Raw genomic sequence first — 22,930 nt, forward strand, 5'->3', positions numbered from 1 at the left:
TCATGCTGGGAGAGAAACTATCATCTGGCGCGGCCACTCTCTCCTTTTTTTGCCCCTTTGCTCGGATTTTCTTTTCCCTTCGATAAAAGAGACTTACAACTACAAATATAGTGCATTAAGTCTTTTTTTTTTTTTTTGCGTTCTCGGGCAAAACTCAGATATGCATATAGAGTTCATCAGTCACCTAGACAACGTACAATGAAAGGTCTAATTATGATTATTATCACTCGGTGAAATAATCTATAGCACACACCAAAGGTTTTGTGGCCCCTCCGAGATATATATATTCCTCTTGTGACCCCGACATTCTGTTTCACCTGCACCTTCATTCTTGCTCTCCACATACATACAAAACGCGATACAGCACAAATGCAAAGCATCATAGCTGCCATCTCCAAAATGGCCTCTTGGATGACCATGATCAACAACGATGCTATTATTCAAAGGGACGCTCTACTTCAAAGGGAGCTTTTAAATTTTGCTCACCTCGAACGTCTCAAGCACGACTATACGGCCACGCTTTGCTATGTTTACTACATTGCTGTATACTTTCCCCTGGTAGTCAGCGCCATAATGTGGGCAGGTGTTCAACGAAAACTTCTTCTGCAATGGACGCCTTTGACCTACGACTCCACGAGGTCCGAGTATCGCCGCGCTATATTCAAACTAACAAACCTTCTTCTCCTCGTATACTTGCTACTATACTTGAGCATGTATTTCTCTTTCGTGAAAAGAGACATACTATTTGGGTTACAGTCTATGCAAGCAATTATCTTTTAAATTCCGCTTCTCATTCCTCGTACCTTCTACTTCAACTGGCCCATCATGTCAAGGGGGTTCCTCATGTTCTGGGCACAAGTATGGCTTCAAGACATACATTTATGGCTCCTAGGTATGATATCTCGCTTCCAATATCTTTGTTCTGAAGCTGACGTACATTCTCTCATTCAGGTTTCATCATCTGCTTCTTCACCATGTTCTGTTTGTTGGTGTACGGGATATGCAGCTTCTGGACTTTCAGACGGAAATGCATCAACACAATGTTCGGATATGACGTGGATCCTAGTTTCTATGCAACAGTCAACTATATTTCTGAAAGTCGGCAATATCCTGGTTTCTTTGTGGAAGTCAACTCGGAATCAGCACGTTTTCTCAAGTTGCTTATACCTGTGCTCTGGAAGGAACTATTTTGGCGCTGAAGTACTACATAGAGTGGCTCTAGAAGATTCCACAGGCGGCGCTGGGATTATCCTGGTTTTGAATAATTAGTAGTGCCTGTTCAAGCGATCGAGAGGATTAGCGGGGCTTTTACGCTACTAAAAGCGTATGCATCATGTATATAGGTTGGTGTAGATAGCGGCTGCTATCTTCGACACAGCAACTTAATAGTATTATCAATTACAGTGATCTGTTCAATCATGTATGCTTGCAGCAATGCCTACATTTATCTTCACACGGCGTGTAATATAAATTTAGAACCTCTATCGCTACTACTTCTATCGCTGTTACCGTTAATACTTTTTCCGTCGCCACGCCCCCCTTTTGCCTAGACAGATCATGCTTATAGAATTGAAGCATACCCTTTTTTCCCTTTCTCTTTTTAAAAAAATTAGCCACTGGTATAACAATGGTCACTAGCTATACTCTAACGGTTGCAGTGACGATTAGCGCTGAGAATGGAACTAGAGTTAACAACTAAAGATCAATGTCATTGCGCAATTGCAAGTTAAAGTTGACGGTGGTGATTGATCTTTCCCAGGCCTTCAGACGCTAACTACTTCATGGCATTCAAGTTACAGCCCGGTATATTATAGCAGGTAACATAGTTTTGGTTTGTCGTAGACGCTAAGTGCTAATTGCGTCCGTCATAGTACAGACTTTGCCCCTTGATCACATGCAAATTGGCAAAAAGAACAAAAAACAAAGAGACATACAACAGCCGGTGTTCGCCAATGGTCACCCACTTGACTACTAATCTGCCGGTTAATGGCTTGTCTATGGGGGAGCAGACGGGACCCCGAATTTTCCATTACCTATGGTCGTATGTGCTTGTTGTTGCGTTGGGTTAGGTTATAAAGGTAATGAGCCACAAGGCCATAGAAACAAAAAAACATACAACAGCCGGTGTTCGCTGATGGTCACCCACTCAACTACTAATCTGCCGGTTAGTGGCTTATCTATGGGGGAGCAGACGGGACCCCGAGTTCTCCACTACCTATGGTCGTATGTGCTAACACTTCTGTTGAATCTGGTTATAACAGATGAGAGTTGAAAATGTTGAGGAGAGAGAAAATGTCAACAAAGCAGAGGCGAAAAAAAATTATTATCGCAGCTTCCCCATTGGTAGCGGCCCCCCACTCTCTATTGGACCCTGGTTCAGGGCCCAGTCCCCGTTAGGACTAAACCCAGGGGTCCTCCAACCGCCCCGCAGATGAAGTTTTGCATCCATAGGTCAATACACGTAGCGGCCCCCTTTAGCCTCCTTAGATCCTTGGATCCCTCCTTGAGACCCTTTTCTGGCCCTGGGCAATAGTTCTTCAAAACGCTCCAAAACGCCCCAAAACGCCTCAAAGCGATTAGACCGCCGACACGTGCAGGCTAGCCGGGCTCTAGGCGTTGATCTTGGCGACTTGAGGCTCAGGATTGACCAACCGAGGGCCCCTGCTCTGGAGCGGTAAAGGAAAAGAGGCCAGCTCGCTTCGTGGGAAGATCTCATTTCATCTTACAAAATTAGCTCAAGTTGCCAAACCGACTGGACTCCCGAGCGGTCTGCAACACGAGGTCGAGGGCTTGTGCTTAGCATGGAGTACAATGGGGCGCCCGCTTACTCACCGCCGTGGAGCAAGTCACGCCTGTTATCGCCGTTGGCGTTGATAAGGAGAGGAGACCACACAAAAATTGGATCAGATGCTAAAAGGAGAGTGGAAAATTTGATACCCGTGCCCGACTATGGATCTTTCTCCTTGGTCCCTTTTTTTTCTGCCTTAAGCTGGGGCGCTAGGTGGCCTTAAAAAGAAATCTTCCACTCCTCACAAGCAGACATCAGGCATCTCAGTTTTCTTCCATTGAGTTGCTGGCTAGATCCGTCCACGATGGCTACCACTACCACAGTCACCAAGAGAGGCGCCGCCGTGGCCTCAATGTCAGTGCTCTCATGGAGGCCCAATTTTAGAAGAGGAACAAGCTGACTCCAGATTTAGCACGCTGCCTGAGAATGAAAGCCGCTTCCCGGATATCAACACCATCCGGGCGGCCATTCCCAAGCACTGCTTTGAGCCCAAGGTGTCCATCTCCATGGCCTATCTGTTCCGAGATGTTGCCATGATTGGTGCTCTTGGCTGGGCCGCCATTACTTACATCCCCGCCATTGAGAATTCCACCCTCAGAATCGCCGCCTGGATTGTCTACGGCTTCGTTCAAGGCCTGATTGGCACTGGTCTTTGGATCCTGGGCCACGAGGCCGGTCACGGTGCCTTCTCCAAGCACTCTTTACTGAACCACGTCGTTGGCTTCTTGTCTCACTCCTTTCTGCTGGTCCCGTACTACTCCTGGAAGTTCTCTCACCACCGCCACCACATGTACACCGGCCACATGGAGAAGGACATGGCTTTCGTTCCCAGGACCAAGGCCGATTACGCTGAGCGCATTCTGTCTGCCTTTGAGATGTTCGAGGACACTCCCATCTACCAGATGATTGCTCTGCTCTCCCACCAGCTCCTCGGATGGCAGATGTACCTGACCTTCAACATCTCCGCTGGCTCAAAAAGTCTTCAGAGACCTGCATCCAACCTTCTGGGCAAGAGCCACTTCGGCCCCAGCAGCGCCGTGTTCCGTCGCAGCGAGGCTCCTTTCATCTTGCTGACTGACGTTGGCATCTGCGTGATGCTCTTCGCTTTGTACAAGCTCGCTGGCGTGGTCGGAACAGGCACAGTGCTGCTGGCCTATGCCCAGCCTTACTTCTGGGTCCACAACTGGCTGGGTAAGTCTCAATGCTAATGTCATCACTAATTGGCCATTGAACGGTATTGCTAACGACATGTTTAGTCGCCATCACTTACCTCCACCACACTCACATGGAGGTGCCTCACTACGAGGCCGAGAACTGGACCTTTGTCAAGGGCGCCCTCGCAACCGTGGACAGAGAGTTCGGCTTCGTTGGTCGCCACCTGTTCCACTGCATCATTGAGCACCATGTTGTTCATCACCTTTTCCCGTATGTTGGCTATTTACACCTCTTCGCTACCTGCAAGCAACTAACATGACTCTTCTTTAGCCGCATTCCTTTTTACTATGCTGGAGAGGCAACTGAGGCAATCAAGCCTGTCCTCGGTGATTTGTACTACCGCGACGATAGATCCTTCATTGGACAGCTCTGGACCAACTTCACAAAGTGCAAGTATGTTGTCAAGGACGAGTCATCTCCTGGAGCTCTCAAGTGGGCACAGTAATTCGCAGGAAGCAATTTTTCATTGGCTTAAAGGGAATATTGGTAGATGTTATAGAAGATTTGACGATAAAATTCGGATAGAATATAGACGTGGGGGTAGGGGGTCGGATTCGCGTTTTGATTCGCTGATAGACAATGGCTTTCGAGAGGAGTATACAAAAATAGATGGATACGGTCATCATTTACCGTGATAGATTTTGAATAACGCATAGCAATCCTCGTGACTTGTAAGAGTAATGCAAGGGTGAATGTGCCAGCGGTGAACATGAAATAGCGATATTTGGACGCGCCGGGAATTGCTACGTGAAGTACAGGTACTTAGGATGAGTCAAGTACGCATCCTAAATTGTACCAGCATGGAAACAAATGTCAGCTTTGAATAGAACTTTTATACACCATTCCCTGCGTATTAATGCTGACCTGTCACTAAAACGGACCCATGAACTTCTTCAATCTACAGCTAATCTAGGAACCAAGATTTACACGTATCTCTGTTAAAAGCCCCACCAACATCACCCAGATTCGCCAGCTAATCATAGATCGCAGCCGTATCAGTCAACTCACTCGCACGGGCCATACAACACCGAAGTGGGATCGAGTGGTCTGTATGTCTCAGTTCAGGTTACCGGTTTTGGTGAAGACAGACCGACCCACTCCTCCTACACGGCATATCGCTAATGTTGTTTTCCAAGTGGCAGATAACGGTCGCCTATGTATGCAAGGCGTAGGGCTAAACCAGCTTTAAAATAACCGCTTTCGAGGGGCGCAGTTACGATTGTCGCGGGCTCTCGCTGGGCGTGGAATATCCTGCACCAGTAACGCACGGGGAACTAGGCCCGCCAAACCAACCCAATGTTTACCGTATGACGATACAATTATATGCAGAACTAGCGTTGAATACACTTTACAATGAAATGATTCCAATGAAACAAATACACAGGAGAATGCTCGTTAGTAAAGAATATCCTGTGTAATTCAAGCTGCAGTTCTTAAATGGGTACGCTTCGCAGTTTGAAGGTATGGGCTGTACCACATTCTCAACCGCGCTTCATGTTGAAGGAAAAGAAAAAACCGAATATCCAATTTTAAAATAGGATCAACCTATTATCAGAATACCGAGCCTTTTCGGGAGATGTTTGTATTCATGTGCCCTGTGTCTTATTGGTATGTTGCTATATTCAATGCTGTTATCAAAAGTCTTCTGGAGGCTGTACCCATGCAGCGAATCTGCCTCTGGCAAAGCACCATGCATTTAATGACCTCGGCCCTTTTTGGAAGCTTTCACCATTTCTAAAAAGACTTGCATGCTTTTGCGTTGTGAAGATTTCCCCCCTCGCACTATTGAGCGCAAGATTTTCAGCAGTAGCATGCTCTTACAGGGTAGCGCGAAGCTTTTCCACATATTTGCTTCAATCATTGGGTAACAGGGGAAAGGGCGTGGTATAGTAGGCTGTTTATTTAATTCGAAGCCCTCTTTATCAAAGTGTTCTCTGCCTGATGAGGCCAGCGTTTAGTTTCCTGTTTGTTACGGGCTACGGCTGACATTGTGAATACCAATCATTCAGGTATGTGCAAGTTCCTTGCGCGCAGCACGTCGTACCAGGATATCCATTGCCTCCACATTGGCCCCATAGAGTGGAACAGCTGCTAGAAGCGGTCGGGCCTGTAGGAGTCGTCGTCGTGGATGGAGGAGGAGATTTGCCAGAAACCGCCGCGACATGATCTTGAACCACGCATTGCCAATCCGACGAGCCGTAGTTGATGGAATATGAATCGCCATAACCAGACACAAAGGTTTCGCCCCATTGCCAGAAAAGATCGCCGCCCATACCAGGGCTCGTCATCGAGGTATTTTGCCAAGGAATCATGTTTGTGCAGCGATCAACCACCGCGCCATCTATTGCCTTGTGTCAATTTAGCCCGCAAGAGTGCCTGGTAAAAGTAACTTACATTCTTCCATAATGCATACCTTGCCCGCTTCCACGCAAGCTTGGGCATGCGTTTGCACCCAGCTGCTTCCCCAAGGGTAGGTTTCACCCCCTAAGTGAGCGTCAATTTTACATCCCATTTTTTTTAGAAACAAAAGAAGGGGAGAAAAGAAAAAGAAAGCTTACAGCCATCCGGATAAAGATGAAAGGTGCCAAAGTCAAGCGACTTAATCTGTATGTTTAGGGCAAAGTCCGTTCCTGAAGCATATGTATATGGATAAGAGCCATCTCCCGTGCTGAGACCGAGCCCTTCATCTCCTAGCGTTACGAGATGGTTTGGATCGAGCGACTTGATGTATTGAGATACACCTGTAGCCCAGTCGGCTATTACGCTGGTATCACACCCGGCACAGCGAGGCTCATTAGCCAACTCCCACGCAAAGATGGCCGTCGAATTGATATAGCGACTGACGACAGCTTGGATATATGTGCGATACTGAGATTGAGCTGCTGCGTTGGTGAACCAAGAGGTTGCGTTGCCGCCAAATGCGTTTACATAGGCGTTGATGCCGCCAAAATCGTCCCAGTTGTTAACCAACGGAATGATAAGCTTGAGGCCGTGCTGCTCGGCTGAAGCAACTACATAGTCAAGATTCTGTAGGCCATCGGCTCCAGTGTTGATTATAGACCCTGTGGCGTTTAATAGCTGGAACCAAATTTCCCCAGTTGGAGGCAGCGTATTCCAGTCACTAAACCCTAAAACGCGCACGACCTTGAGCCCCGAGGAGGCAATATCACTCAAGGTCGTGTCGACCTCTGCGGTGTTGTATGTAAATGGGCACCAGTAGCAGTTGGTACCCGCAAAGTAGCCCACCTCGCCATCAATGTCAAAATGAGATCCCGAGATGGTCACGAAGCTTGAGGCGCGCGGAGTCGGTTGTACTACTGCGGCCAGTGTGGAGGCTGCCGCGAGAGCGGCGAGGACGTAATTTTTAATGGCCATCATCATGTTGCCAAGGCAAAGTACTGCATGATACAGTAGGTAGGGACGAGTAACTTGTCGGGGAATCTCCTCTATATACTGGACATGAAAATTGGGAGAGTCAGCCAAAAACACTCGGCCCAAAGGGATGTCACTGCAGATGCAACAAGAGCATGCTAATTTGCCTATCCCATCATCGTAATTTGCTCTTCTTCCATATTAACCATAGTATCGCAACGAGCTAATGCAATGTTATATTGCAAACCATCCGTCATACCTGACATTTGAATCGAAGGGTGTGTTTGTTCATGATGGATCATGGTCCGTTGTCGCGGCAGAAGCACTCTTCAGAGCGCGGAATCCATGGTTTGCATATTTTTTTCAGAAGAACTGAGTTGACGTCGATATAGCCATTTTTCTATCTCGATGCCGTAGCATAAAAAGATTTGGCCTACTTTGGAGTTTTGTATCGTGCCACAATGCCATTCAGCCGCCTTGCTCGCCACATAGCCTAAATGGGTCTTGATTATAAGCTTGAAGCCATTTTGCCTATAACATTTGGAAGAGTGAGTGTATATGACGCGGGTCTAGTATTGCAAAGTGTTCTAACTCTTGTGTTTGATGTTGGTGAATCACCATTAAATGAAACATGGTACCGTGTGTCGATGCCGATGTTCAGGCACCATGAAATACATTACCTACGGTATGGAAGGTGGTACAACCCAATGAGTCATTGACGCATGATTGGTCAGCCATTAACTGCTGTCCTCTACCACACCAAGCCACACATATGCTTATAAGGCAAGTTGATGCAACATCTAAGCACATACGACCATAGGTAGTGGAAAACTCGGGGTTCAGTCAAGTTCTACAACGCGGTTCAGCGTCTTCTATTTTCGGCTTCCAAGATTGGAATTACACAATAAACAGGGCAGCGGGACGGACCAATGATCGTAATGCATAACGCACACTCGCATGCGTCCAATACCCAAGAGCGGGGTCAGCGCTTGATGCAGTGCAAGGCTGCAATGTACAGCTTGCAATCCCTTGAGAGAAACAGGTCGCATCAAGTTTTTCAAACCAAAATGCGAGCCGGTGTTCATTGCCCAGAAACAGTCCTGCGTACGAACACCGGATAGCTCTCAGTCTGCTGAACGAGTAACTGCCGTGAGAGCCTATCCCTCCAACCCGACCGCCGGTAACTGCAAATGCCTCGCCGCGAAGACTTCGAGATCGCGATAGTCTGCGGCTTGCCGCTTGAGCACGATGCCGTCTCCCTCGTTTCCGATGAAGTTTGGAAAGAGGATACAGAGAACAGCGACTGCAAGACAGGCCGAATTGGCCAGCATCATGTTGTCCTGGCTCTGCTTCCCGGCATGGGTAAAGCGAGTGCCGCGAGCACAGCAGCCAACATCCGTTCGAGCTATCGCCATGTACGGCTTTGCTTTGTTGTCAGGGTTTGCGGCGGTGTGCCCCAAACTGGTAATAAGGAAATTCTTCTAGGTGATGTGGTGGTCGGCAAGGGTATTGTCTCATACGACTTTGGCAGGCAATATCCCGACGGGTTTACGCTTAAAGATGGCGTCGAAAGCAATACGGCGAAGCCAGACAGACATATTCGCAAACAACTAGCCATATTTGAGACCATCAATGGCCGTCTCCGACTTCAAGAAGAGATTGCCAGTTTTCTAGAAAAGCTTCAGGCCAAGGCGACACAGCAGGGGTGCGGAGCGAAATACGGTTATCCTGGAGCGGGCGAAGATAGGCTTTTCAAACCAGAGTATCGTCACAAACACCGTATATCTCCTTCATGTATCTGCAGTACATGCGAGAAGGGATCCGACCCCGTATGCGAAGATGCTGTCAGATCCTCGTGCTATGATCTAGGATGTGAGGCGCAATACCTCGTCCCAAGAATGCGGCTTAAGAGGAAGCGAGGAGGAGAGATCAAGAAAGCTCAAGATCCAGCCATCCATATCGGAATTGTTGGATCGGGAGACAGAGTCATCAAATCTGGGGAACATCGTGATAGCATTGCCAAGCCAAAAGGCATCATCGCCTTCGAGATGGAGGGTGCCGGCATCATGGAAGAGATTCCTTGCGTGGTAGTTAAAGGAGTATGTGATTACGCAGACTGCCACAAGAGCAAGAAATGGCAAGACTTTGCGGCGGCTACTGCGGCCTCTGCGCTACAGGCCATCTTGGAATACATGCCGCCAGCCAGGAGCCGGAAATACTCTGTCGAGCAAGTCCCGCGACAGGGTCACTTCCTTGTCCCGTTTGGGCGAAACGAGAGTTTCATCGGCCGAGAAGATATCCTGCAGCGGGTTATCGCGAGAGCCAACCCAGTTGCTAACAGGGATGATTGTCAGAGGACGGCTGTCGAAGGCCTTGGAGGCATCGGCAAGACCCAGATCGCGCTTGAGGCCGCATTTCGCCTTCACGACGCCTACTCTGACTGCTCCATTTTCTGGGTCCCGGCCGTGGAAGCCGCCGGATTCGAGAACGCCTACCGTGAGATTGGCCAGAGCCTGGGGGTAACAGGGATCGACGAGGACTCGGCCGACGTGAAAACTCTCGTAAAGGCTGCTTTGAGCCGCAAGGATGCAGGGACATGGCTGCTGATTGTCGACAACGCTGACGATGCAGATCTCGTCTGTGGCCCCACAGGGCTATTGAGCTTTCTTCCATATAGTAGGATGGGCTCAATTCTCCTTACGACGCGGAATCATCAGATCACGGTCGAGCTAGATCTTTCAGAGACCGGCGTTGTCAGTATACCTAGAATGAGCCAAACGGAAGCAACCGAGCTGCTACAGAGGAGCCTAGAGGAGGATCAGACACAGGATGCTGAAAGCTTAACGAGCCTCCTCGATTTCCTCGCTTACCTGCCTCTTGCGATTAAGCAGGCGTCGGCCTACATGGCCAAGACGAGAATGGGGATATCGAGATATCTTCAGCACTGCCGGTCTAGCGACAAAAAAATGATCAAACTGTTGAGCAAAGACTTTGAGGACCGCGGCCGCTACAGGGGCATCGCAAATGCAGCGGCAACGACCTGGTTGATTTCCTTTGAGCAAATCTCGCGGGATTACCCACTTGCCATACAGTATTTGCGATTCATGTGTTTCCTTGCTGAGAAAGAAATCCCCGCATCCCTGCTATGGACAGCCGATGATGAACTGGAGGCGGATGAGGCGATCGGGGCGCTGAAGGCGTATGCATTCATCACCGAACGAGCAGGCCAGGAGCTGTATGACATGCACAGACTTGTCCGATTAGCAATACACAATTGGTTGGAAAATGATGGAGAGTTTGAGACAAGTGTTACAGCTGCACTGCATCAGCTCGACGAAGTGTTTCCCAATCCTAAACATGAAAATCGGGCTGACTGGGTGCAATATTTGCCGCATGCATCAACTGCTTTGAAGTTCGGAGAGTATTCAACTGACAACATGGCCAAGTCAAATATTCTCAGGAAAGTGGCTCAGAGCAATTTTCTCCTTGGAAAATATCAGGATGCAGAAAGTCTCTGCGATCAGGTACGGGAACTACGGACCGAGTTGCTAGGCGCCGAGCATCCTAACACGCTTATGAGCATGACCAACCTCGCACATATGCTTCATCGGCAGGGAAAGAATAACGAAGCTGAAGCAATCTATCTGCAGGTACTGGAACTACGGATTAAGGTGCTAGGCGCTGAGCATCCTGATACGCTAGGTAGCGTGAACAACCTCGTAATAATGCTTGATGAACAGGGGAAGCTCAATGAGGCTGAGGCAATTCATCGGCAGGTACTGGAACTACAGACTAAGTTATCAGGCGCCGTGCATCCTAATACGCTAAGTAGCATGCATAACCTCGCAATTGTGCTTCATAGACAAGGGAAGCTCAATGAGTCTGAGACAATTCACCGGCAGACACTGGAACTATTTACTAAGGTGGTAGGCGCTGAGCATCCTAACACGCTATTCAGCATGAACAGCCTCGCAAGTGTGCTTTATGACCAGGGGAAAAACGACGAGTCTGAAGCAATTCATCGGCAGGCACTGGAACTACGGCTTAAGGTGCTAGGCGCTGAGCATCCTGGTACGCGACAGAGCATAGACAACCTCGCCATTGTGCTTCGTATCCAGGGGAAGTACGATCAGGCTGAGGGGATTCGAAAGTTCTGATAGGCTAACTATATAGATAAGCAACCTCACAAGTGTACTTTTAGTCTGACGCAGCCGAAATGTGTATGCTAACGCTACCCACTAGGGAAGACTTAACTTTCGTAAGGCTTGTTGTAGAGACTTGTCTACTACTGAAAAGATGGCGTTGCTTTAGGCAACTTGGCATAGCGATAAATTAATAAGAATATAGTCGAGTTTACTGCCTCTCATTGGCTTTTCCGTCTCACTCTCTCTTTCTTCAATTCCTTTGCCTTCTTGAGGATTTAATGGGCTGCGGTTATTTTATACGTCTTTGTTTTGCAGCGTTGAAAAGAACTTTTTGAACCTGCTGTGAACATTCTAGGTCGAGCCGTAAGCGATGAAGCAACATCATACATGCATCTCGATGTTCGGGTCCAAAAGGGCCAGAGATCTGTGCACGCACGGGTCACGACTTGATCAGCAATCTCTCTTCTTTGCCAGAGACGGCTCAGAGTATTTTGGTGATTCGTGAATAATCCATATACTGAAGAGCGTAAATCTATGTATACTACCTAGTAACGAAACCGCAGCACTGGTCTAAGGCCATATTTCGAGTGCTGAGACTCCTGTGGTTTGGATAGGCTTGCTATGTTGTAAGTCTTTGTAACATATTCCACATACGCATCTACCCAGCGGAGTGTGAGAGATGAAATAACTTTTCAGTCTTCATAAACTCTTCTGATCTCTCAAAAGCTTTGCCATTGTGTGATACTCTGTGTGCAATTTTTTCTTTCGTTTTTTTTTTTTTTCACTGTTTGAACTTGCGGCTCAGCTTAGGATAAGCAAAACAAAATGTATAAGTGCCATGCATAAATACCCAAGATAGCACACAAATAAAACGAGTGCAAGAGGGGAGATAAATCTTTTTTCTATTGTACATAGCAATATTTCCTTTGGGTTAATTCATCTTTGGAGGATTTGAAGACTGAACCTGGAAAACGCTATTTCCATCATCTGATTGCGTGCCCTATTCTCGTTCCACATGTAAGTTCTTGCAATCATTGCCGTATTTGCACGTTCCGCTCCGATAAAACTTGCATTTCTGCTGCTTCTTTGTTGGTGAGCCAGAATGAGCGTCCCATATTGGTGTTGCCGTTACTCTCCAGTCTCTGGAGGCGCCCTTGGTGGATCCAGACCTGGAACGAGGTGATTGGTGACCTGGAGATTCCTGAGCTGGAACTGGCTGAAATAAGCCAGGAATCTTCTCTATTCCCATATCTAATCCCTTATAATCATCTTGAAACTTGATATCAGATGAGGTCACCAGCGTGAACCGGTCTCTGATGCCCGAATATGTCGTCAAATCAGCAATGTACCCGCTATCGTGGCAGCCCGCAAAAAAGATGTGTTTGCACTGCGGGTTCGTGGCATATAGATTAAGGGCAGCACGCAGCTTCAAATCAGCCGTCTCTTCCCACTCCCCGACGTCGACAAAGTCGAAGAGCCCATGAGACCTGTTGAAGCCGGCGACAAACGGAGCGAGAGACCGCTTCTCGGGACCTACCAAGCGTGCTTTGTAGAGAGTCTTGGATAAGCCGGAAATGTCTGCATATACCCGCACCATGATCTGGCAGTGCTCGAGGTCTTTCGCCTTGAGGCTGTCCATGATAGACTCAGTGAGGAGTTGTGCTGCAGTTCTCCCACCCTCAGCACCGTCGCTCACTAAGCTTTCGTGGAAGACGTAAGCATCGCCGTCCACCAAGATGAGTACAAAAGGGTTCCCGCCTTGGCCTTTAGACAGCTGCTTGTATCTTTCTCTACCTTCACGCTCTTCTTCATAGTCGCTCTTCAGGCGCTTATAATTCTCAAGTAAGACGGCATATCGGTCCAGTATATTAGGCAACGTGGTGCTCATACGGAACTGAGCCAATTGGATGGCCGCTTGTTCAAGGTCATCGTCGTTGAGCATTATGGCCTCTGGGAGTTTCGACCGTGCAAAAAGGTAGAGATGAGGTCGGTGTTGACGAAATAATGCAGGCTGGTAGCGAGCTTCTCTTCTTAATTTTGCGCTCTCTGAGCAACGCTTGTATTGAAGTGACACCTTGAAGCTCTTCAGCTTTATTAATTCGCAAGACAACTCAAAAAACGTGGGTGTCATGGCCTTTTTAATGCTCCAGATATCCATATGCGGAGGCGGGATACGACCCACTATAACTCACCTGATGCCATCTTTTCCTCCAATACTTTTTCTCTTCATTCCATGTCGTGTTGTATTCTCAGGGCTTTGAGAGACCTATCACAATAACCCCGCATCTCTTTTCAGCCTGAGTTCATGCATCATAATTCACTTGAACTGATTATCTCGCACTTGATGAATTCCATAAATGCTAGTAGGGTGTTGTTCTTCGTTGTCGGTGTCGTTCGAGTGGAAGACAATGGGAGGATATCTCAGTTTGTTCTTGAGCCACACTGTCTTGCATTTTCCCTCTTTCCATTCAAACCATTTGAGAGATACCGAAAGTTTGTTCAGGACGCCAGAAACGATATTGTTATGACAATTTAGTATATTGAGATCTCTGTTCTTTTTGACATCTCAAAAAGGATGATAGTATTTACGATCTTAGCGGCTGCCTGGAGAAAAGAATGTCGGAAATAGCTTTTGCTGGCTCACATGAGGTACCTCTTACTAAATACAAGTTTTGTATTGGCAGCGACGCCTACAATGGCAAGCAGCAATGAAAAAAACAAGCTTACTTAAAGACACACAATTTAAATTTACCAAACTATGAGAAATCTTTTAACAACTACTATTTTTCGATAATGACCGCGTCACACATCAAAAGATGCATGACCAAACCTATGGTAGAATGGCCTACTCTCAGGGTCCAGCCTTGAGCCTCGGCATCTTGCTAGGTACTATTTTCCAACTCAATCTCTTAGCCAATACATCAATCATCTTCATGTTCTATTTTTTCCCATTTCGTAAATGCTCCATCGATATTCCGAATAGCTTATTTAGCTTCCTCAGCAAGCCTCTCTTGCAATCTACCCGCCAAGTCCTTGAGTGAGTTGCTCTGTGTGACATCGAAAATACTGACGCCGCCAACAACGTTGATAACCAGCCAGTTTCGCAACTCTCCTGCAACTAGGGAATCCACACCGTATGCTGTCAGAGGCATCTCGGCATCGACTTCAGACGCAGACATTGCGAAGACATCAGCCAGACGCTCTTTCAGAGCCTCAACCAACAGGCCGTGAGCTGTCTCGGTTGAGCTGTTGATGAGTCGATCCTTCAAAGACTGCTGTGCTGAGCCTTCTCCGTCAGAACCGTCACCAGGAAGCGACAAGTGTGCAAAGCGTGGCTCCAAACGCCACTGCAGAGTGCCTGGAGTCGTCCAGGTCTTGAGTCCAGTGACGATCTGGCCCAGATGCGGGTGAAGTACAGACATGTGAATGAGGCTCAAGAGCTCAGACACTTCCTGAGCACGGTAACCGGCTCTGTCCAGTAACTTGCCGACACCACCACGAGCGGCCACACCAACAGCTGGCACACTACCGATGTTGATAGAAACAGCAGGTAGGCCTTTGCTGACTCTGTTCCATGCGAGAGCATCCTGGTAACTTCCTCCTGCTGTGTAGTTTGCTTGACCACCGTTTCCAAGAATACATGTAGCGGATGAAAGGATAATGAAGAACTCCAGGTCAGAGTCTTGGAAGAGCTCATGCAAGTTTCCAGTTCCCTTGACCTTGGGACCGACCGCAGTATGCCACTTCTCTTGGTTCATGTTGGTGAAGACAGCGTCTGCCAGAACCACGGCGGACTGAATAACACCGCGAATTGGACCCTTCTTGCGAGCTTCAGTGACAACTTTTTCAAGGCTTGCCTTGTCGGACACATCGCAGCTGCGGAGCACAGCTTGGGCTCCGGCTTCAGCAAGGGCAGCGACAAGTGCTGGGCCTTCTTCTTGCTGCTCTGCTCGTCGCGAGACCAAGATCAGGTTCTTCGCTCCTTGCTTGGCAAGCCAGAAGGCAATTTCTTGACCAATACCACTCGTTCCACCGATGATCAGGTACGAACCGAGAGGGTCAAGCTTGGGTGAAGCCTGGGTTACAACAGTCTATAAAATGTCAGTGCACATGCAAAGAAAAGAGAGAAACGTGGATGTCGTTAATACGTACCGGTACCAGATCGCCTTCGGTGGCGCGAATAACAAATTTACCAATGTGGCGACCACGCTGCATTTGGCGGAAAGCGTCTCGCAGGTTGCCAATCTCGTAAAGCAAGAGAGGTACTTCATGCTTGATCTTTCCAGCGGCAAACAAATCGACGACGCCTCGGAAAGAGTTGAAGAGTGTCTTTCCGTTGACAATTCCTAGCATCACGAGATCCATTGCGATATAGCTTGTGGAGTTGCTGAAGTTCTTCATGCCCAAGCTCTTGTTGCCCTGCGAGTCTTGTTTACCCAGTTCAATAAAGCGGCCGAGTTTAGCAACGCAATCCCAACTAGCCTGCAACAGAGGGCCTGCCAAAGAGTTCAACAAAACATCGACACCTCTTCCTCCGGTAGCGCGCATAACGTCTTCAGCGAACGAGATGTCACGGCTGGAAAACATGCGATCGCGGGGAATACCGTAGTTCTTCTCAAGGAATGCTCGCTTCTCTTCCGAACCAACGGTGACATAAATCTCCGCCTTCAGGTACTGCGCAATAGCGATGGCTGCCAATCCGACACCACCAGCGGCAGAGTGAATCAGAATGCTTTCACCCTCTTGCAGATCAGCAAGCTTGATCAGAGCGTGGTACGCAGTTCCAAAGATGATGGGAACTGAGGCTGCGGCTTCCAGGCTCATGCTGTCTGGAATACGCATGACGCTGTGCCATGGTGTGCGAATCTTGTTGGCCCAGTTTCCGTATTGCATGAGGGCGCAAACTCGGTCACCAACCTTGACGTGGGTGACTTTGGATCCAACGCGGCTGACATATCCTGAGCACTCGAAACCCATAATCTTCTCTTGCATTTGGTCCATTGCGATGAGAACGTCTCGGAAGTTGAGACCGAATGCATGTGGCGTAATCTCAACCATCTCCTCGTTCCAGGTACCAGATTGCCAGAGAGCCTCGTCTTCCTTGAAAACAAGACTGTCCAAGAGACCAGGGCTTGCAGCCTCCAAGTACGTGTAAGGGCCTGAGAATGAGAACTCCTTGAGCTGAGGTGGGTTTCTGCCTTGCAGTCTTCCAAACTGTTCATTGAAGCTCTGTTCTCCGATATATCGGAGAATGTTAAGCTGGCCTGAGCGAACTGAGAACTCGTACTCGCGGTGCTCGCGGTTGGAGTTCAAAGTGTAGCGGAATACATCGTCAATCACTTGGATTGCAGATGAATCCCAGACTCCTTGCTGTGGGTCCAAGTCAAGGGTGATGAATGTCTTTGAGGCATCTTCGACTCTGAGAGTTCGCAGCAAACCAAGACCCATGGCGGCTTCTCCCTCATTGCCATCTCCAGCGTGCGATACCCACACCAGGTTGTCAGCCTCTAGCAGTGCTGTCTGGAGGGCATCGAAGTTCTCTTTGGAGATTTCAGACAAGAATTTGTCCTTGCTCTGCACCCAAATGATACCAGTCTTGTTCTTCAACGACGCCTTTCCAAGCTCAGCAACCGAAACTTCCGTGCCGGTGCTCTCATGGAGCAACTGGCTAAGCTGATCGAGCCACTTTTGAGGTGCTGCGTCCTTGGAGTTGGGAATCTGGATCAAGACAGTCTCCTTGGGGTAGTTGACAGAGTGGAAAAGCGCGTTGCTTGTGGCGGTAGCCGCGATGAATGAGTATTCTGAGCCGTGCACCACAATATCAGAGCTGTGGAAGCCGTTCTCAGCCAACACTGATTCCAGCTTGGCATCCAGGGACTTCTCCAGGATCAATGCTGTGCCTTCAGACTTCAAGACATGGCGAATGTACTTGGTACTCTTGCTCAGATCTGTAGCATTCTGGAGAAGGTTAGAAACAATAACCAAGTCGTAGCTTTCAGCATTAATGCCTTGCTCGCCAGGGCTCTTCTCAATATCGAATTCCTGGTATCGGATCTGGCTCTCGAATGCCCCAAATTGCTTCTCAGCCTCTGAGAGTGCTTCAGCAGAGACATCTGCATAGTCATATCTTTGGACTGCCAATGTCCCTGGAGTCTCTTGTGAAAGACCCTCGAGAATGACGGCGGAAGTAGCTCGTGGACCAGCGCCAACTTCCAAGATCTTGGCACGGGGATGCTTGTGGGCAAACAGGCTTACATACTCCTTGAGCTTGTTCTCGCTCTGGAGATTCTTGGCAGACAGCTTGGTAACGTCCGGCTTGTGGACAGGCTTCAGCGTAGCAGTGTTGTCCACCTCCTCTGAAGCCTGAATAGTCTTGAGCACCAGAGACTTGACCTTTAAGCGCTCGGCATTCAGGACAATCCTCTCTTGCTCGCCCTCAATCTCGGACAGAGTGATGGAAACTTCGAAACCGTGGTTATCGAGATGGGTGAGCTTGGCGACGGCCTTCATCTTGGTACCAGGCTTCTGGTTAGTGTTGGAGCTCATGTATAATTTGCCAGCAAGCTCAGGCAAGCAGAGACCAAACTTCTCCAAAACAGCCGAAGGCATGGTGCTCCAAGCAATCTGGAAGCAAGCGTCCATTGTTGTGGGATGAACGAAGTACTTGGATTCGTACTCTTTAGGCATGGCTGCAACATTGTCAGCCACAGTGATGCCCGCAAGCACGTAGCCGCTACCATAATCGACAGTTGAGACAGTCTGGAAAGCGGGTCCAAGAGTTGGGCCTCCGTTGGCAATCTGCTCATAGAAGACGCCCAAATCAAGAGAAGTGGTTTGGATGTCTTCAGGCATGACAACAGGGACTTGAGGCTTGTCGCTGGCGATTCCGACTTTACCGCTGCAGTGTCCAATCCATTTGCCATCTCTTCCTCTGGAAAGGATCGAGAACTCCTTGTAAGTAATAGTGTCCAAGGTCCGACTGCTTTGGTCCTTAAGGATCAGCTGCACTTCCACTCCATCATCTGATGTTGGCACCATGAGGGCACTGTACAAGTTGACATCGTACAGCATGTAGCCTCCAACAGCTTGCTCTTCTGGGGTGGCAATCTGGTGCATAGCTTCAATCGCCATGGTAGCCAAGCCGGCACCAGGGAAAAGAATCTGTGTTTGCAGACCGTGATCGGCCAGCCAAGGAACGTTGGAAATGCGAAGCACATTTCTCCAGATATGAACATCTGAGTTCAATCCAGTCACCTTCAACCCAAGCAAGTCGTGGTGAGGGAATTTTCTGTTTAGAGCTTCGGTTACTGCAGGTGCCTCAACCCAGTATCTCGCGTGGTTCCACGGGTATGAAGGAAGGTTATGGACAACCTGCAAGCCCTTGGTCGGGTTAGGGAAGTTGACAGCCTCAAAGTTGACTGGGTATCCCTGGCAGAAGAGTCGGCTTGCCAGGCTTCCCAAGGTGCGAACAGCGTCCTCTCCACGTTTCAGAGAAGCACCGTTCGTTGCGGTGCACTCCTTCAAGACTGGGTCAGCGAGAATCTGTCGAATAGGTCCTTGGAGAGCTCCGTGAGGTCCAATCTCGATAATGGCATCGACAGTAAACTGGCCTCCAGATTTCTCAGACTCCTCAGACAGGAGCATCTCTTTCAGAGCGTCTTCAAACTGAACGCACTGGACCATGTTCTGGACCCAGTGTCCCGGCTCAGCCAAAGACTTCTTCTCACTCTTGCCGACGCGCTTTCCAGAAACAGGAGAGGCGAAAATAATGTTCGACTCTGGGAGCTCGGGCTTCTGCAAGTGCTTGTTGAGGCTTGAGTGGTAAACCTCAGCCAGGGGATCCATATGCGTAGAGTGGTATGCCGCCGGGACCCTCAGACGTCGGAAGAATGCACCTTCGGCTTGAGCTCGCGCTTCGAGCTCCTCCAAGGCAGAAACATCTCCAGAGATAGTCACGCTGTTGGGGCTGTTGACACATCCAACCACAGCTTTGCCAGAGGTAATCTCTGCAAGGTATTCCTGAGCGGTCTCTTTGCTGGTGGCGAGCGCAGTCATACCACCCTGAACCTTACCAGCCTCCACATACTCAGCCGTGAGATGGCCTCGGACATAGGCGATTGTGATGGCATCCTCGAATGTGAGCAGTTTAGCTGCATAAGCTGCTGAAATCTCACCACTGGAGTGGCCGGTTGTGGCATTGGGAACCACGCCCCAAGACTCAAGCAGCCGAACTACAGCCAGCTGAATAATAACCGACAGAGGGAAGCTGAACTGTGGCTTGTTGACTTGGGTCTGCTTCTCATCCCGCGAGAGCTCTTCAATGACACTCCAAGGGGAGCCCAATGACTTGACGTGCTTGTCTGCGTCTTCTAGAGCCTGTCGGAATACGGGGTAAGCCGCAATGAGCTCTCGGCCCATAGCATGCCATTGAGCTCCCTGTCCTGTGAAGACAAATCCAAGTCGAGGCACCTTGGCCAAACTAGCCTGCGATGGGCTGAGTGTGGGCTCTTTCAGTGCAGAGCGAAGCTCATCGACTGACTCGGCTGAAACGACTGCCCTCCATGCAAACTGAGAGCGTCGCTGGGTTAGAGTGTAAGCCAGATCGGCAAGACGCTCTTCCGAGAAATCAGAGTCCAGATAGCTCTCAAGCTGCTTGATCGACTCTCGTGCACCCTTTTCCTCTCTGGCACTGAGAGTAAAGAGGTAGCGTTGCTTGGGTGTCTCCTTTTTGGCAACGCCATTGGCCTTGGCGGGTACATGATATCTGGCATCTTCGATGATAGCATGGGTGTTGGTGCCTCCAGCTCCAAAGTTGCTAATGGACACTCTTCGCATGCTGTATGATGGCCAAGGCGTCAACTCTGTTGGGACCTGTAACATCTGTCAGTATGCTATTTTGTTCAAGGGGGAAGTTGCTCATTACCTTGAGATTGAGCTCCTTGAATGGAATTTTGGCGTTGGGGTTCTCGTATAACGCGTGTGGTGGAATAGTCTCTCGTTCCAACATTTCCACAACTTTGATGATGGCGGCAAGACCACTGGTTGATTCGGTGTGTCCAACATTGGCTTTGACAGAGCCGATATAGAGAGGCTCATTGGGCTTTCGGCCCTTTCCAATGGTGTTTCCAAGGGCCTTTGTCTCTGTTGTGTCTCCTGCAATCGTACCTGTGCCATGGCTCTCTACGTAGCCTGTGTCAATGGGGTTCAAACCAGCCCTTGCATAAGTGGCTCTGATCAGGGCCTCTTGAGCCTCTTGTGAAGGAGAAGTAATGGTTGGCGTCTTGCCGTCCTGATTTGAACCTGTCTCTCGGATCACTGCACGGATAGGATCACCATCTCGGATGGCAGCGTCAAGAGACTTGAGCACAATGGTAGAGACACCCTCACCACGGCCATAACCTTCGGCACGGTTGTCGAAACCGAAGGATTTACCTGAAGGACCTGTAAGTCTATTTGGTTTGAGTTAGCATTATGGCTCTGATCAAGGGCTCTCACAATCTCATGGACTATGCTTGATTCACTTACCCCAAGTTGGACAATCCTAGTCCTGATGACGGAAAGAGGATCAGGTTAGTTCCGCCGACAACGGACATAGTAGCATCGCCAGTTCGAATACTCTGGCAAGCTAAATGGAGCGCAATCATGGCTGTGGAACAAGCTGTATCAACAGCAACGCTAGGACCTTGAAGGTCAAAGAAATGCGACAATCGATTCGCTACCAGGGAACCTGAGTTTCCAGTGAGGAAGTAACGGGGCAAGTTGTCAATGTCTTGCACCTGCAAATCGTTGTAGTCGTGAAACATAGCTCCAGCGAAGCAGGATGTCAAAGATCCTGCAACCTGTTCCAGAGTCAGGCCAGCTATGGAGAATTAGCAAATATTCACTGATATTGACAATGATCGTAAAATACCTGACTCAAAGGCTTCAAATGTGGTTTCGTAGAGCATACGAATCTGTGGGTCCATAGCCTGTTTGTGATGTTAGCATCTCATTGAGAATATGGACGAAGGAAGCACCTACTCTGGCTATGTCCGCAGTGAGACTGAAAAATGAGGTATCAAACAGCGAAACATCTTCATTCAAGAAGTGACCACCATGGCTGTGAATCTACATAGGATCGAGTTATTAGCACACAGAATTTGCGATTGATCAATGATTGTATAACAAGATCAACTCAGTGTGAGGATTAACATACGGTTCCAAGGTTTTCTGGTCGAGGGTGATGGAATGCATCACCGTTATACCTGGTCGGAGGCACCTTGGACCAGGTATTTTGGGCTTCCGCGCACAGCTCCCAGAGACGTTCAGGAGTACTGGCATCGCCTGGGAAGCGGCAGGCCATGCCAATGATGGCAATTGGCTGTGTCTTAGGTGTGGACGACATGGCGGTGATGTTTCTGTAAAAGAAAATGAATTCAGAGCTTGCCGAATGATAATTTGCATCGACTGCTGCCAAGTAGCGGGACCATGCCTACCTATATATACAAGACCATAACCTGGGGCGTCACTCGGAGCCTCGCTATCTATGATATCTTGACACCTTTCCTACATGACGCGAAGTATCTTCAGTGATCATCAATCTTTCATTGGTGATGACGAGCTTGCTACGACGTTGCACCTCCGTTGCACCGCCGTTGGCTCTTCTCATGTAGTGAGTCGGCGGCCGTTCGGCTTCGACCCCTGGTCGGCCGAGACCCCTTGTCAGTCCCTTTGGGTTACTTTGTATGCACGCAGAGCCGCTAGTTACATAAAAGCCAAGAAGGGGTCTTGGAATCTCGATTAAAAAGTAGTAGAGGAAGTAACGCCTCCCCTTGCCCCTGTTACGTTAAGAATATTTAAAATCTATATGTAATTTTTACAAAGAATAGTCTCCAAACTCTTTTACGCGTACACCTTACTATCCATCAACTTCAGCGTCGAACCTCAATGGCTCTGTCACGCTCGAGTCTCGGCAATAGTTATTCCTGTTTCTGTAAGCCTCGAGCCCAAACCTTGTTAGGTGGGAGGCGGCAGCAGGGGTGGTAGAAAAGACCGCAAACAGCACTATCCAGGTCCACGTAATGAGAGTAGAGAATCCTTTGTTGGGCGTGTGTATATAATCGTAAGATTGCCTATAGTTCTGATCTCTGGCCCCGTTTGCATTGCAACGTCTAACGGCAGGGCACGCTATGAAACACCAGATATCACTTGCTTTGAGATATAGACAAGGGTATCGGACGAAACCAATCCGATCGGAGTAAAATAAAAAGCGAAAAATCCTGCCAGCACATGCATACGGAATTATACGATTGGATTATTTTCCTCATACCGTAATAAAGGCCGAATAGTAATCATGTCGTGTATATCAGATCTATTTTGGGTTGCAATCTCTATCGCGAATATTTGATAAGTAGTCCTAGATATCATTTAT

The 22,930-nt window shown here is 48.7% G+C and overlaps 5 protein-coding genes across 5 annotated transcripts; 2 read left to right on the top strand and 3 right to left on the bottom strand.

The window, feature by feature from the left end:
* Positions 1–3,092: 3,092 nt before the first annotated feature.
* Positions 3,093–4,448, top strand: TGAM01_v209404 (fatty acid desaturase; the record flags this gene model as incomplete). Its single annotated transcript, XM_018810782.1, has 4 exons — positions 3,093–3,142; positions 3,201–3,979; positions 4,045–4,213; positions 4,274–4,448. The coding sequence occupies 4 exons, from the start codon at positions 3,093–3,095 to the stop codon at positions 4,446–4,448; spliced, it is 1,173 nt and encodes a 390-aa protein (XP_018656010.1).
* Positions 4,449–5,979: 1,531 nt separating this feature from the next.
* TGAM01_v209405 (mannanase) lies at positions 5,980–7,384 on the bottom strand (the record flags this gene model as incomplete). Its single annotated transcript, XM_018810783.1, has 3 exons — positions 5,980–6,344; positions 6,398–6,487; positions 6,562–7,384. 3 exons carry the CDS (start codon positions 7,382–7,384, stop codon positions 5,980–5,982), a joined length of 1,278 nt encoding a protein of 425 aa, XP_018656011.1.
* A 1,181-nt stretch (positions 7,385–8,565) lies between these two features.
* TGAM01_v209406 (phosphorylase superfamily protein) lies at positions 8,566–11,532 on the top strand (the record flags this gene model as incomplete). Its single annotated transcript, XM_018810784.1, has 1 exon — positions 8,566–11,532. The coding sequence occupies one exon, from the start codon at positions 8,566–8,568 to the stop codon at positions 11,530–11,532; it is 2,967 nt and encodes a 988-aa protein (XP_018656012.1).
* Positions 11,533–12,520: 988 nt separating this feature from the next.
* Positions 12,521–13,462, bottom strand: TGAM01_v209407 (CCCH zinc finger DNA binding protein; the record flags this gene model as incomplete). The annotated part of the gene is made up of 1 exon (XM_018810785.1): positions 12,521–13,462. One exon carries the CDS (start codon positions 13,460–13,462, stop codon positions 12,521–12,523), a length of 942 nt encoding a protein of 313 aa, XP_018656013.1.
* Positions 13,463–14,504: 1,042 nt separating this feature from the next.
* On the bottom strand, positions 14,505–21,904 carry TGAM01_v209408 (hypothetical protein; the record flags this gene model as incomplete). Its single annotated transcript, XM_018810786.1, has 7 exons — positions 14,505–15,611; positions 15,673–20,391; positions 20,444–20,969; positions 21,046–21,379; positions 21,431–21,488; positions 21,541–21,627; positions 21,716–21,904. The coding sequence occupies 7 exons, from the start codon at positions 21,902–21,904 to the stop codon at positions 14,505–14,507; spliced, it is 7,020 nt and encodes a 2,339-aa protein (XP_018656014.1).
* Positions 21,905–22,930: the final 1,026 nt, after the last annotated feature.

The sequence above is a fragment of the Trichoderma gamsii genome, assembly GCF_001481775.2.
Source record: "Trichoderma gamsii strain T6085 chromosome Unknown Scaffold_46.2, whole genome shotgun sequence".
NCBI lineage: Eukaryota > Fungi > Ascomycota > Sordariomycetes > Hypocreales > Hypocreaceae > Trichoderma > Trichoderma gamsii.